This window comes from Hypanus sabinus, chromosome 1 (genome assembly GCF_030144855.1).
Source record: "Hypanus sabinus isolate sHypSab1 chromosome 1, sHypSab1.hap1, whole genome shotgun sequence".
Classification (NCBI taxonomy): domain Eukaryota; kingdom Metazoa; phylum Chordata; class Chondrichthyes; order Myliobatiformes; family Dasyatidae; genus Hypanus; species Hypanus sabinus.
The window spans coordinates 115,119,165-115,132,822 of NC_082706.1; the positions used below are offsets into that span (position 1 = coordinate 115,119,165).

General features: G+C 42.1%; 1 protein-coding gene across 4 annotated transcripts in view; it reads right to left on the reverse strand.

Moving 5' to 3' along the window:
* Positions 1–629: 629 nt before the first annotated feature.
* The window catches only part of LOC132396921 (zinc finger protein ZFAT-like), a 116,555-nt gene continuing 103,526 nt past the window's right edge, over positions 630–13,658 (reverse strand). For 2 of the 4 annotated variants that reach the window (XM_059975043.1, XM_059975038.1), the window contains exons 14-16: positions 9,908–10,037; positions 3,991–4,118; positions 632–1,881 (exon numbers count right to left, since the gene is read on the reverse strand). In XM_059975043.1, the coding sequence (XP_059831026.1) occupies positions 1,636–1,881; positions 3,991–4,118; positions 9,908–10,037 (504 nt within the window). In that variant the 3' untranslated portion in view covers positions 632–1,635. Of the gene's footprint in view, positions 1,882–3,990; positions 4,119–9,907; positions 10,038–13,658 lie in introns of all 4 variants that reach the window. The other 2 variants (XM_059975029.1, XM_059975019.1) reach the window with 2 other exon arrangements.

Below are 13,658 nucleotides of genomic sequence, written 5' to 3' on the forward strand. Positions count from 1 at the left end.
TGAAACATTGCCATCATGTCAACACCAAGGTTCCTAGAGAAAAAAATTAATTTGTAAATGATACTGATTGTCTAAGCCTATGTGAAATCATTTGCAACAGTGTCATTCCTTTACAAAATGATCAGTAATGGAGATGACAAAATTAGCCTTCCTTTTTTCTTTCCCTTACCACCCTTATTTATGTTTTCGTTGCTTCCTAATTTGATTACTTCATCTGTGCTATTTAAAAATAGCTGATGTTTCCTGTTGTTGGCAAACATTCTTCAGATTAATTGAACAGCCTTACTTTTTGTTAAACTACTGGATCAGGTAACAAATTTGAGCAAGACTCTTTTTAAAAATCCAAAATAGAAGAGTCATTTGGCAGTTGATTACAGGTGAATATTGGGTTCTTTGCAACCAGCAAAATACTTTGGAATTAGGCTTCTTACAAAAAGAAAAATGCTCTTTTATTTTGCTGAACAATGACTACAGATCCCTGGCAGTAAGAGAGCAGGGGCCCCAATGCTGACTCACAGTGACTAGCGAACACATGAATATTGAGTCCATTAACTATTTAGAAAGCGATCTGCTTTAAACCCATTTTTGTCTTTAAGAGCTAAACTGGTCTTTTACTACTTATTCTCCCCATCTCCATCACAATATTGTTTTCATTAATAAAGAAACAGGCTAAACTCCCACTTTCTGAATTTGTCCAAGGATCAACATCAAAAATCTGATAAATTCTACTCAGTTTTTCCAGGAGTTTTGGTTTTATTTCAGAATTCCAGCATTTGCAAGTTTTGAATTAAATTCATGCATTGTTACACATTTATGCATATTTAACGTCAATTTCTCCACAAAATTCAAAAATAGGCTATTTATCAAGTGTGCCAGATGTGCTAAGATTTGCTTCACACCAACGGCATAGAATATTAATCAGTTTAACTCGTGCTCACACCTGACCTAGAACAGTCTCACTGTTGTTTAGGATATTTAACATTTCAAAGTAGGTCAAGTTACTGTTAACATTGAATAAATTAAAAATATTCCTGCACTCCACTTTATTTTTTTAATCTGTAAGTCTATTAGACTTATCCGCCACAGGACACCAAGCTGAATGATTTTGTTTAAACAAAACACTGCAAGAAAAATCAAAACTGTGAGGTGTTCCAAAGCCTTGGCTTTCCTGAGCTTCTCCATTTTGGGTTTTCCCCTCTCACATCACACTGCCTGTACATGATGAGGTGTATGGTAAACTATAATGCCCTCCTCCACCCCGGCTGCCTAAATGAATCTTCCTGGGTAGCCAACCTTGGGTGGTAACCTTGGCAATATCCCTGGATTTGGGCCATTTCATTATTCCTGATCATTTTAAAGAGAATCATGGATCAGTAAAGCTTGAAGGAATGAGGTGTGGGGGCTGGCAAAAGGAACCAACAAATTAAAAATGTGAAGAAACCAAAGGAAACTTATCCCAAACCATTACTTCTTCAAAAGCATTGATATTTGGTAATTTTCTGCCACTCTTCAGCTGAACAGTGTTCATTAAATACATGGATATTGCCATTTTAAACAAATGCAAACCAGAAACATAGAACCTCTTGACTGCTTGTTCCAGCTAGTTAAAGATCTGGCTGAAGGTTACAGAAGCGGTCATACTTCCTCAATTTTTTTTCCCATTGCCTGCTCCTCTGATTGCACAGCTTCTTGCACGTAAACAATGAATTCAGATGTCTCTTCACCCTGAGTATAAACAGTTACAGTCTCAATCCCTTCCACATCATCAGAGGAGACCACCACTTGCTCGACAAGATGATGTCCTTCTCCAAGCTCCACTGAGGCCTGTTCCAAGGCCTGCTGAATCATCACCGTATGGTTGCCTGCTGCTTCATCTTCAGCCTGCAGATAAGAAAAGCATAGGATCAATGCAATTTAACCAATTCATTTTTCCAATACAGAAACAAGGCAATATAAAAGTAATTTGCCTGCTATATTCTCTTTGTCTCCCTAAATTTGCTACCTTCCCTTCCAAAGGCGCAGGTACTTTCAAGTAGCAACATTCAGAGATGTCAATCAAGTGCCTATTCTTCAGCAACCCAAGGCAGCAAAAAATTAATTTTCATCAGCAGACTGTTGAGGGTTTGTATGTAATATCTCAACCTGAGTTTGCACCATGCATGACTGCATGAATAGAAGTAAGCTCCTGGAATTATCATGAAAACTCTCGATCGGCTTTGAAACAGGATCAGCCACCTTTGTCAAGTCACCTCCAGCAGGAACTAGAACTTTCGATTACTTTTAGTAATACTATTATTCATGACCAAATGGGGATTGACTGGGGATGAATTTACCGACAGAACTCCTGCATGGTCATCTCCGGTGCATGAAAGCAATGAGGGAAGCAGATGGTGATCATGAGGAACAGCAATGGGTCTGTGTGCGAGGTACAGAGAGCATGTGACTGAGTCATAGAGAAATATAGCACAGAAACAGGCCCTTTGATCCATCTAGTCTGTGCCAAACCATTTAAACTGCCTACTCCATTGACCTGCACCAGGACCATAGCCCTCCTTATCTCTACTATCCATGCACTTATCTAAACCGCTTAAATGGTGAAATTCAGCTCCCATGCATCACTTGTGCTGGCAGCTCATTCCACACTCTCACAACCCTCTGACTGAAGAAGTTTCCCCTCATGCTCCCCTTAAACTTTTCACCTGTCACCCTTAACCTATGACCTTTGGTTGTAGTTCCACCCTCCCTGATCTACCCTATCTATAACCCTCATAATTTAGTATGCCTCTATCAAATTTTCTCTCAATCTTCTACATTCTGAAGAATGCAATCCTAACCTATTCAATCTTTTGTTATAACTCAGGTCCTCCAGATCCAGCAACATTCTTGTAAATTTTCCCTGATATCTTTCAACCTTGTTTACATCTTTCCTTGTAGGTAGGCACTCCATATTAGGCCTCATCAACATCTTATACAACTTCAACATAACATCCCATCTCCTGTACTCAATACATTGATTTATGAAGGCCAATGTACCAAAAGCTTTGTTCACAACCTTTTCTGCCTGTGATGTCACTTTCAACAAATTACGGACCTGCTATTTCTAGGTCCCTTTGTTCTAACACACTTCTTGGTGCCCTACCATTCACTTTGTAAGACTTATCCTGGTTGGGCCTATCAAACTGCAAAATAGACAAAGGACAATAGACAATAGGTGCAGAAGTAGACCATTCGGCCCTTCAAGCCTGCACCGCCATTTTGAGATCATGGCTGATCAATTACTATCAATACCCTGTTCCTGCCTTGTCCCCATATCCCTTGATTCCCCTATCCATAAGATACCTACCTAGCTCCTTCTTGAAAGCATCCAGAGAATTGGCCTCCACTACCTTCTGAGGCAGTGCATTCCAAACCCCCACAGCTCTCTGGGAGAAGAAGTTTTTCCTTAACTCTGTCCTAAATGACCTACCCCTTATTCTCAAACCATGCCCTCTGGTACTGGACTCTCCCAGCATCTGGAACATATTGTGCATGAAAATCCCAGACGATCAGTTTCTGAGATACTCAAACCACCCCATCAGGCACCAACAATCATTCCATCGTCATTGTCACTTAGATCACATTTCTTCCTCTTTCTGATGTCTGAACAATAACTGAACCATTTGACCATGTCTCATGTTTTTATTCATTGAGTTGCTGCCACATGGTTGGCTGATTAGATATTTGCATTAATGAGTATGTGTACAGATGTAATTAATAAAGTGGCCACCAAAGAGGAATGAGAAAGGTGAGTGAACTGTATATGCCTGCATAGTAAGAATGCCATTAATACAAGAAAAAGCAACTGCAGAACTACTCAGACCATAGTGTGTCACAAAAACTGTTACTATAATGTAGCTGGAAGTACTCTTTTGAGTTTGAGGCAGAATGGAGCTTTATGTTTGACATAGTTCAGTGATAGATAATTCCTACTATGGAGATGGGAAATCTTACTTGTTCTACTACTGTTAATGTACCAGGGGCCATGGTAACTACTGAAGCCACAGCAGCATCGTGGTGCTCAGGAGCTAAACCGATGATCTGTTGGAGTATGTTCACAGCCGTTGAATCCATCCGATCTCCTAGAAAAAGAAGCAACAGGAATAAAGTCAGAGAAGTGTTTCTCCTCATCCTTAATTTCTTTTTCTTCAAATTCTGGAGAAGAAGGAGATTTACAGGGCAAGTTTTATTTTATACACATCATTGCAATGTTTAAGGTGTATTCACACAAGCTTATGAACGGGCAAGGAAGGGAGGGATATATGCCATGTTCAGGTCACAAAGGTAAGTTTAAATAGGCACCACTGTTGGATCTTAAGTACAAGTGATTTTGTAGATGCTGGAAATCCTGAGTAACACCCTCAAAATGATGGAGGAACTCAGCAGGTCAGGCAGTATCTAAGGAAATAAATAAACAGTCGATGATTTGGGTCGAGATCCTTCTTGAGGATTGGGAAGGAAAGAGGAAGAAGCCAGAATAGGAAGGTAGGGGAGAGGAAGGTGTACGAGCTGGAAGGGGACAGGTGAAGCCAGGTGTTTGGGGGAAGGGGATGAAGTGAGAAGCTGGGAGGTGATAGGTGTTATAGGTAAAGCGCTGGAGATGAAGGAGTCTGTAAGGAGAGGAAAGTGGACAATGAGAGAAAGGGAAGGAGGAGGGGCACCTGATCTGTTGGATCCTAATGCTTTTGCGATCCAAAGGTTCTACTGAAGTCAAGAATAAGGCATAAATTTGTTGCTAATGATGATTTTATTCAATGTTAGAAGAAAGAGAAAAAGAAGATAGTGGAGCCAAGGAAAAAAAGAAAACAAAGGAAAAAGTCGCTATGGTCATCTCATTCTTGACTAGAAATACCAAAAATTCCAATGATAAGAATAAACCTAAAAATAGTAATTCAAGTAGTGTGACTCGTGTACTTTAATTAAGTTTATAGGAAAGTGCAGAAGCAATGGTATCATAATTACTGGAAATTTCACTGAACAATTAATGCATATAGGCAATTAAATAAATATACAAGCAATCATAGGAAAGTTAAATACAAGTAAAATACAAGCAAAATTTCAGGTTGTTTACTGTATGCATTCTCTGATATTAAATTGAACCATTGAAATGTGTGGTCCCAGTACCCAAGAAGGGCCAAACAAAAGTCTTGAATGACCACTGTCCAGTGGTTCTGACCTCACACATCATGAAGACCCTAGAGAGGTTGGTCCTGGCTCGCCTCTGACACCTGGACAGATCTTGAGCCGCTGCAGTTTGCCTACCAGGAGCATATTAGAATCGATGATGCTGTCATCTGCTTGCTGAACAGGTATCCCATTTGGATAAGCAGGGCAGCACTATGAGGATCATGTTTTTATTATTTCTGAAGTGTCTTCAATACCATATAGCCCTCATTGCTGGGGAGAAACTCCATTCAATGCAGGGCTGGCACTTTCATTGTATCCTGGATAACGGACCGCCTGACTGGCAGACTACAGTTTGTGCAGCTTCAGAGCTGTGTCGTCCCAAGCCGGACTATACTGGCTCCCTTGCTGTTTACCCTGTATATCTCAGACTTTAGATACAACACTAAGTCACATCTACAGAAATTCTCTAATGACTCAGCAAGAGTGGATGCGTAAAGGGAGGATGGGAGGATGAATACAGGGCCCCGGTGGAGGACTTAGTCAAATGGTGCAAGCTGAATAGTCCACAGCTCAACATCAGTAAGACTATTGATGGTGTGCATGTGGTGAGGACCTACAAGTACCTGGGAGTGCACCTGGATGACAGACTTGAGTGGAGCACCAACGCAGAGGCTGTGTAGAAGAAGGGTTAGAGTCGCCTCTACTTCTTGAGGAGACTGAGGCCCTTTGGAGTATCCAGGCCTCTCCTTCACATGTCCTACCAGTCTGTGCAATCTTCTTTGAGGTGGCATGCTGGAGCAGTGGCATCAACACGGGTGATGCCAACAGGCTCCATAAACTGATTTAGAAAGGCTGGCTATATATTATTGGAGTCAAACTGGACACACTGAAGACTGTGGTAGAACAAAGGACCCTTTGGAAAGTCCTGGCAATTCTGGACAATGTTTCTCACCCTCTGCATGCCACCTTGGCTGAACAGAGGAGCACTTTTAGTAATAGACTAAGACAACTGTGCTGCTCCATAAAGCGCTACATGAAGTCATTCTTACCCTTGGCCATTAGGCTCTATAATGAGTCAATTATAGCCAGAGAAGTGATGATCCCCTCTTGTTGGACTGCTGAAGGTAATTTATTTTTATTTTTTCTTTCTTCTCTTCTAATATTTGTATATCTGAGCACTTGTAATGCTCCAGTGACACTAATTTCCTTTGGGATCAATAAAGTATCTATCTGTCAAAAATAACAATTCAACACATTCATCATAGGTCAAATGAATATTTGATTGTTTTACATTACACCTTCTTCCAACAGACTGTGCATGCATTAATGGCACTAATTGTCCACATGACTTCAGCTTTGTATGGTGAATCCAAATACTAATCTTTATCAGCACATTGCCACTTGGGCAATTAGTACAATGCTTAAGGGCATGTCACTAATGTCCTGTCAACAAGTGAAATCAGACCCTTTAGCACTGATCAGAAACAAACCATATTCTAGTTAATGCGAATGCCCCATCTTCAAGTACAAAAAAGTTCAGATTTCCAATAATTTATGATTTTTTATAAATCTGGTCAAGTCTTACAAACGTACATTGCTTTAAATAACAAGATAAACATTGAGCTTGCACAGACTTTTTAAGTGACTAAAAGCACAATGAATTCTTTACACTGTGCCAAAATTGAAATGTCTGATGTGGTGGTTTTGTCGTACTCATATTCCCCCGACCTATAACACCTAAAGATTAAGTGCTGACTGCTCTATTTACCAAGAGAGTTCTGTGATCCTGTCCACAGTTTACATACCACCAGCTGCCAACTACAATCAAGTGCTTGAGATATTTCATGATGCTGTTGCCAAAGAAGAAACAGTCCACCTTTACTCATTTCATATCATAGTTGGGAATTTCAATCAGGCTTGTTTGAAGAAATTCTTGCCCAATTAGAATCAGCATATAACCTGTAGCAGCAGAGGTTCCCAACACACTAGACCACTGCTATAGCAGGGTAAGGAACGTCTACAGTTCCATGCCCAGATCACATTCTAGGAAATCTGATCACTTGGCAGTCTTCCTCCTACAACAAAGAGGTGATCACGGGAGGCTATGGAATTGCTTTGAGTTGGTGGATTGGGCTGTGTTCGAGGACTCATCTGTGGATCTGAATGAATACACTATGTTTGTCACAAACTGTATAAAAACAGTAGTAGGTGCATGTGACCCCTAAAATTATCCAGTGTCTTCCCCAACCAGAAGCCGTAGATGGTCATGAGATCCACTATCTTCCGAGGGCCAGATCAGAGGCATTCAGGTCTGGCAACCAAGAACATTACAAGAGGTCCAGGAACGATCTCCAGAAAGCCATCTCAAAGGTGAATTGGCAACTCTGAAGTAAACTTGAATCAACGAAGGATACTCAACAACAGGCACAATGCCTAAATGGTCTTGTGCATCTTAGGAGACACCAGAACTTCACTTCCATGTGAGGTCAATGTCTTGCATGCTCACTTCAACTGTTAAGACATGGAAGAACCATCACAAAATCCCACCGCCTCTGATGATCCTGTGATTTCAGTCTCTTAGGCCGAGGTGCAAGGATCCTTCAGGTGGGTGAATCCATAGAAAGCATCCAGCCCAGATGGGGTACCACCGAGTACTAAAGACCTGTGCTACACTCCAGTACTAAAGAAGTGGCTGGAGTATTCACTGAGATGTTTAAACGCTCACTTCAGCAGTCTGAGGTATCTATCTCCTTCAAGCTGTCTTCAATTATACCAGAGCCTAAGAAGAACATGGTAACCTGCCTCAGTGACCATCAGCCAGTAGTACTCACATCAGCAGCAATGAAATAGTTTGAGAAGTTGGTGATGAAACCTATCAACTAAGAGCAACGTGGATCCGCTCCCCTTTGTCTACTGGCACAAGTCCACAGCAAATGCCACTTCATTGGCTCTTCACTCAACCTTGGAATATCTGGACAGACCGGAGTAGGCCCTAGGCCTCGTATATCAGTTCATCACATTAGTGGGCAAGCAGCTGGGGCAGTCTTCACAGCCTCAGTGCCATGGAGATGACCATAAAGCACGAGACGGAGGAGACGAATTAGGCCATTCAGCTCATTGAGTCTGCTCTGAAATTTCATCACGGCTAATCCTATGACAATGACAACACATCCTTTCTGACATAAAGGGCTCAAGAGGGTTGTCAATACTCCAAGTGCAGCCTGAATAGTGTCTTATAAAGGCTCAACATTATCCTCTTGCTTTTATATATTATTCTCCTTGAAACAAGTGCCAACATTGCATTTGCCTTCTTTACTACAGACTCAACCTGCAAATTAACCTTATGGGAGTCTTGCAAGTCTGCCTGTACTTCTGATGTTTGAACCTTTTCCCTATTTAGATAATAGTCCACACTATTGTTCCTTTTACTAAAATACATTATCATAAATGTCCCACCTGCCAGTTTTTTTGCCCATTCCTCCAATTTGTCTAAGTCCTGCTGCAATTAATCGCATTGCTTCCTCAGCACTACCTACCCCTTCACCTAACTCTGGCACAACTTTGCCACAAAGCTATCAATTCCATTATCCAAATTGTTGACAAACAATGTGAAAAATAGCGGTCTCAATACTGACCCCTGAGGAACACCACTAGTCACCGGCAACCTACTAGAAAAGGCCCCTTTTATTCCCACTCGCGACCTCCTGCCTATCAGCTATTCCTCTCTCCATGCCAGTATCTTGTCTATAACGCCATAGGATTTTATCTTGTTAAGCAGCCTCATGTGTGGCATCTTATCAAATGCCTTCTGAAAATCCAAGTAAACGACCACTGTGGAGAACGAGCGGAACTGGCTCTCGCCTCCGATCTCGACACCCTGTCTTTTCAGTCTATCTGAGTCGGTGTTTAAATTGACCAAACAACTGAACAGCAAAAGGCTCCAGTACCCTGTAGGGAGGAGTGAACATCGCAGAGAGCAAGCAAAGTCAGCTCTTGCCTCCAACCTGGGCCGGTGTTTAACTTGTCTATTGTACCTCACACTAGGACCTAGGCAACACTGCTACAAAAGGCTCTGAGCCTTGACCACACTGCCCAGTGACTCACCTGGGGCCCAGATTTCACCATCCAGCCTGAAGACACTCTCAGGCTCTTCAAATCAGCTTGGATAGGTTCGTGGATTGGAGAGGTAGGGAGGGATATGGTCCAATTGCTTATAGGTGGGACTAGGCAGAAGACAAGGCTGCCATGGACTAGATGGTCTGGAGTGCCTATTTTTGCTTTGTGGTATTCTATGACTCCTTAATAAATAAGTTGCTCAGAAAGGAAATTTAAACATGGTTTATGCGTGACTTAAACTAGGCTGGTATTAATGTGATGATATCCTTAACCTGATGATAATGATAGATTTCAACCCAGGTATTATGTAAATTCCTTCCTTCCTACTTACTAGTTTATTATACACTCCCATTCACCAAAGTGCTGGTTACTTCTATATGTCCTACTACACTAACTCTTATATGAATTATTCCACATGTTACCAACTACAAACGTTTGTAGATATCAGGTGCTTATGAGGTCTGTAAACTAATCTTCAACAAAATACTCTAAACCTTAACTGTGTAACTTAATTACATACTCTTAGATTACTACTTTGAAATGATCTTGGCTCACAGTAATTCAAAACTGGTGTTTATATTAGAGAGTTAAAGTAACCAACATGGCCACGTTACACTGCTTTACGCACCATTCTCTGTATTGTACCGCAAGTCTTGAAGAGCTGCCACAGCTGCTTGGGCTCCTTGCACATCCTCTTCACTCTCTGCTATGTGAAAGTACTGTGTTTGAGTCTGCTCTGCAGGAGCTTCGAGAACCTGCTGTACAAAAAAAACCAAACATGTCCAAAATCACTTCCCTCAACATAAATAGTTCTCATTTAATCAATTTAAAATGTGTGATTACTAGTGAATGAACATTACATTTTTTCAAGTTTTCTCACTCAATGTTAGCATCAGGTAGTCTAAGGACAGGAGTGGAGAAAAGCTTTATTATTTTTTTCTTCATCAGTGATCCTCATGATGAAGCCAGTTGTAGGACCGTAAACTGAAAACCTTCACTATGTTTAACAATACTATCTCTCCTTTCTGCTTTCCACTGGGTTGAGCTTCATCACTTCTAATATCAACTTCCAGCTGTTTGCTTTATGATGATTGAGCCAAGCAAAGTGATGATATTAGGATTGGTGGGAAATGTTGACAATCCTTAAGCTACAGGATGGTATTGATGTGAGAATCGGAATCAGGTTTATCATCACTGATCATGAAATTTGCAGTTTTGCGGCAGTTATGCAGTATAAGACATAAAAATTAGATAAGTTACTGAAGTAAATAAATAGTATAAAAGATGAATAATGGGGCAGTGTTTGTGGCTCGTGGATGGTTCAGAAACCTGATGGTGCAGAGGAAGAAGCTACTTCTAAAATATCACATGTGCATCTTCCGGCTCCTGTACCTCCTCCCGAAAGGTAGTACAGTGAAGAGGGTATATTCCAGGAGGTGAAAGTCCTTAGTGATGAAAACTACCTTCTTAAGGTACTGCATCTTGGAGATGTCCTCGATGGCAGGGAGGGTTGCACACGTGATCAACTGGTTGAGTCTATAACTCTCTGCAGGTGTGCATTGAACTTGTGCACTGGAGGACTCATGCCAACCAGTCAGAATTCTCTCCACAATACATCTATAAACATTTGCAAGAGACATCAGTGGCATACCAAATCTTCTCAAACTCCAAATGAAGAGTTGCTGCTGCTATGCCTTCATTGTGATTGCATCACTAGGGGGGGCCTAGGAGAGATACTCCAAGATATTGTCGCCCCAGAACTTGAACCTGGTCTCCCTTTTCACCTCTGATCTCTGAAGGAGGACTTCCCTTTTCTGATGTCCATGGGTCCTGCTTAAGGGTCTCGACCTGAAACGTCAGCTTACTCTTTTCCATAGATGTTGCCTGGCCTGCTGAGTTCCTCCAGCATTTTGTGTGTGTTGTTGGAATCAATTTCCTGGTCTTGCTTGATGTTCTGTGCGAGGTTGTTACAACACCATTCAATCAGACCGTCTATCTCATTCCCGTACACCCCCTCGTTGCCATCTGAGATTCTGCTTACACCAGTAGGATCATTAGCAAATTTATACATGGCATTTGAGCTGTGCATAGCCACACAATCACGAGATTAGTGAGAGTACAGCAGTGAGCTAAGCAGGCATCTTTGAGGTAGTCAGCAGGGAAGAGATGTTATTACAAATCTACACTGACTGTGGTCTTGTGATAACCAAGTTAAAAGATCTAGTTGCAGAGTGAAGCAGAGAACCAGGTTTTGAAACTTGTTGATTAGTAATGAGGGGTTGATGGTGCTGAACATTGAGCTGCAATTGATAAATGATGCATGATTTGCTGTTGTCTAGGTACTCCAAAGCTGAGTATAGAGCCAATGATTTTGCATCCACTCTGGGCCTCTTGTCGCATTACACAAATTGCAACAGTTCCAGGTCCTTGCACAGACAGCAGTTAATCCTAGCAATGTTAACTTCTCAAAGCACTTCATCACAGTAGATATGACTGCTACTGGGTGATAGTTGTTGAGGCTACACACTCAGATCTTCTTGGGCACCGGTGTGATTGATGCCTTTTTAAAGCACAACGTTTGAATGAAAAAGTGAGAGATTGAAGATGTCTTTTAACTCTCCAGCCAGTTGGTCAGCACAGGTTTTCAGTACTCTGCCACGAACATCGTCAGGCCCTAATGACTTGTGAAGGTTTACACTCTGTTGATGGCCTCCAAGACAGATCACAGGGTCACCAGATAATGTGAGGATTTGCACAGATGTAGTTGTATTCTTCCTTTTAAAATGTGTATAAAAGGCATTGGGCTCATCAGCAAGTGAAGCATTATAGCCACTAATATCGTAGGTTTTGCCTTATAGGAAGTAGGAGCATGCAATCTCTGCCACAGCATCCTGTGTTGCTAATTGCATACGGAACTGCCTTTTTTACTCTTACAATGGTTGTCAGCAGGTTGTACTGAACTTCCTGTAGGGATCTGAATTGCCAGGCCTGAATGGTATAGATCTAGACCTCAACAGACTGCAGACCTCCTGATTCATCCACGGGTTCTGGTTTGGGTACACTCGGTATGTTCCTGAAGGCACACTTTCATCTATACATGTCTGCAACACCTATCTACACTGGTGCTGTGGCCCTCAGTCTCTGCATACATGCCAGGAGGAGGAGCACAGTCAGGTAATGGGCTTGGGGTGGCATGGTGAACATTCTTGATAGTGGTGCATCGGTGATCAAGCGGGCAGCCTCTTCTGGTTCCACAGGTGACGTGTTTGTAAGAGATTTCTTCAAGCTGGCCTGGTTGAAGTCCTGATTGGTGAAATGGGCTCAGAAGTAGCAGATGCACTTTGGGGAATGCCAGTGAGGCTAGAACATAAGAAATAGGAGGAGAAGTAGGCCATCGGGCCCTTCAAGCCTGCTCTGCTATTCAATAAGATCATGTCTGATCTGGCCATGGTCTCATCTACACCTACCTGCCTTTTCCCCATAACCCTTAATTCCCCTAGTATGCAAGAGTCTACCCAACCTTGTCTTAACTATATTTACTGAGGTAGTCTCCACTGCTTCATTGGGCAGAGAATTCCACAGATTCACCACTCTCTGGGAAAAGTAGTTCCTCCTCATTTCTGTCCTAAATCTACTCTCCCAAATATTGAGGCTATATCCCCTAGTTCTAGTCTCACCTACTAGTGGAAACAACTTCCCTGCCTCAATCTCACCTATCCCCTTTCATTGTTTTATATGTTTCTGTAAGATCTCCTAGGAAATACACCATGAATGGTAAGGTCCTAGGTAGAACCGAGGAATAGATGGACCCTAGTATGCATTAAAGACAGATAATGTTGTTCAGACGGTATATGATATACTGGCCTTCTGCAGTTGGGGCACCGAACATAACAGAAAGAAGGTCATGCTTCATTGCCACACAGACGGGAAGAGGGGGCATGCAGAAAGAGAAGGGCAGGGCTCCTGCAGACAGGAGGGAGTGGGTGTCACACAGATGGGGAAGATTCTGTCTGGGGAGCCTCCAACCTGATGGCACGAACATTGATTTCTTCATTGCCGTTAATTTCTTCCCCCTCTCTTGCTGAGTTCCTCCAGCACTTAGCACGACACTATTACAGCTCGGGGCATTTCAGAGTTCTATTCTGTGAGGAGTTTGTATGTTTTCCTTGTAAAACATGTGGGTTTCATCCTGGTGCTCTGGCTTCCTCCCACAGTCCAAAGACGTACCAGTTAGTAGGTTGATTGGTCATTGTAAATTGACTTGTGATTAGGCTAGAATAAAATAGGTGCATTGCTGGATAGTGTGGCTGGTTGGGTCAAAAGGGCCCATTAGAGATGCACTGTAACTCTACATAAATAAACATTGGTCGGATCTCAGC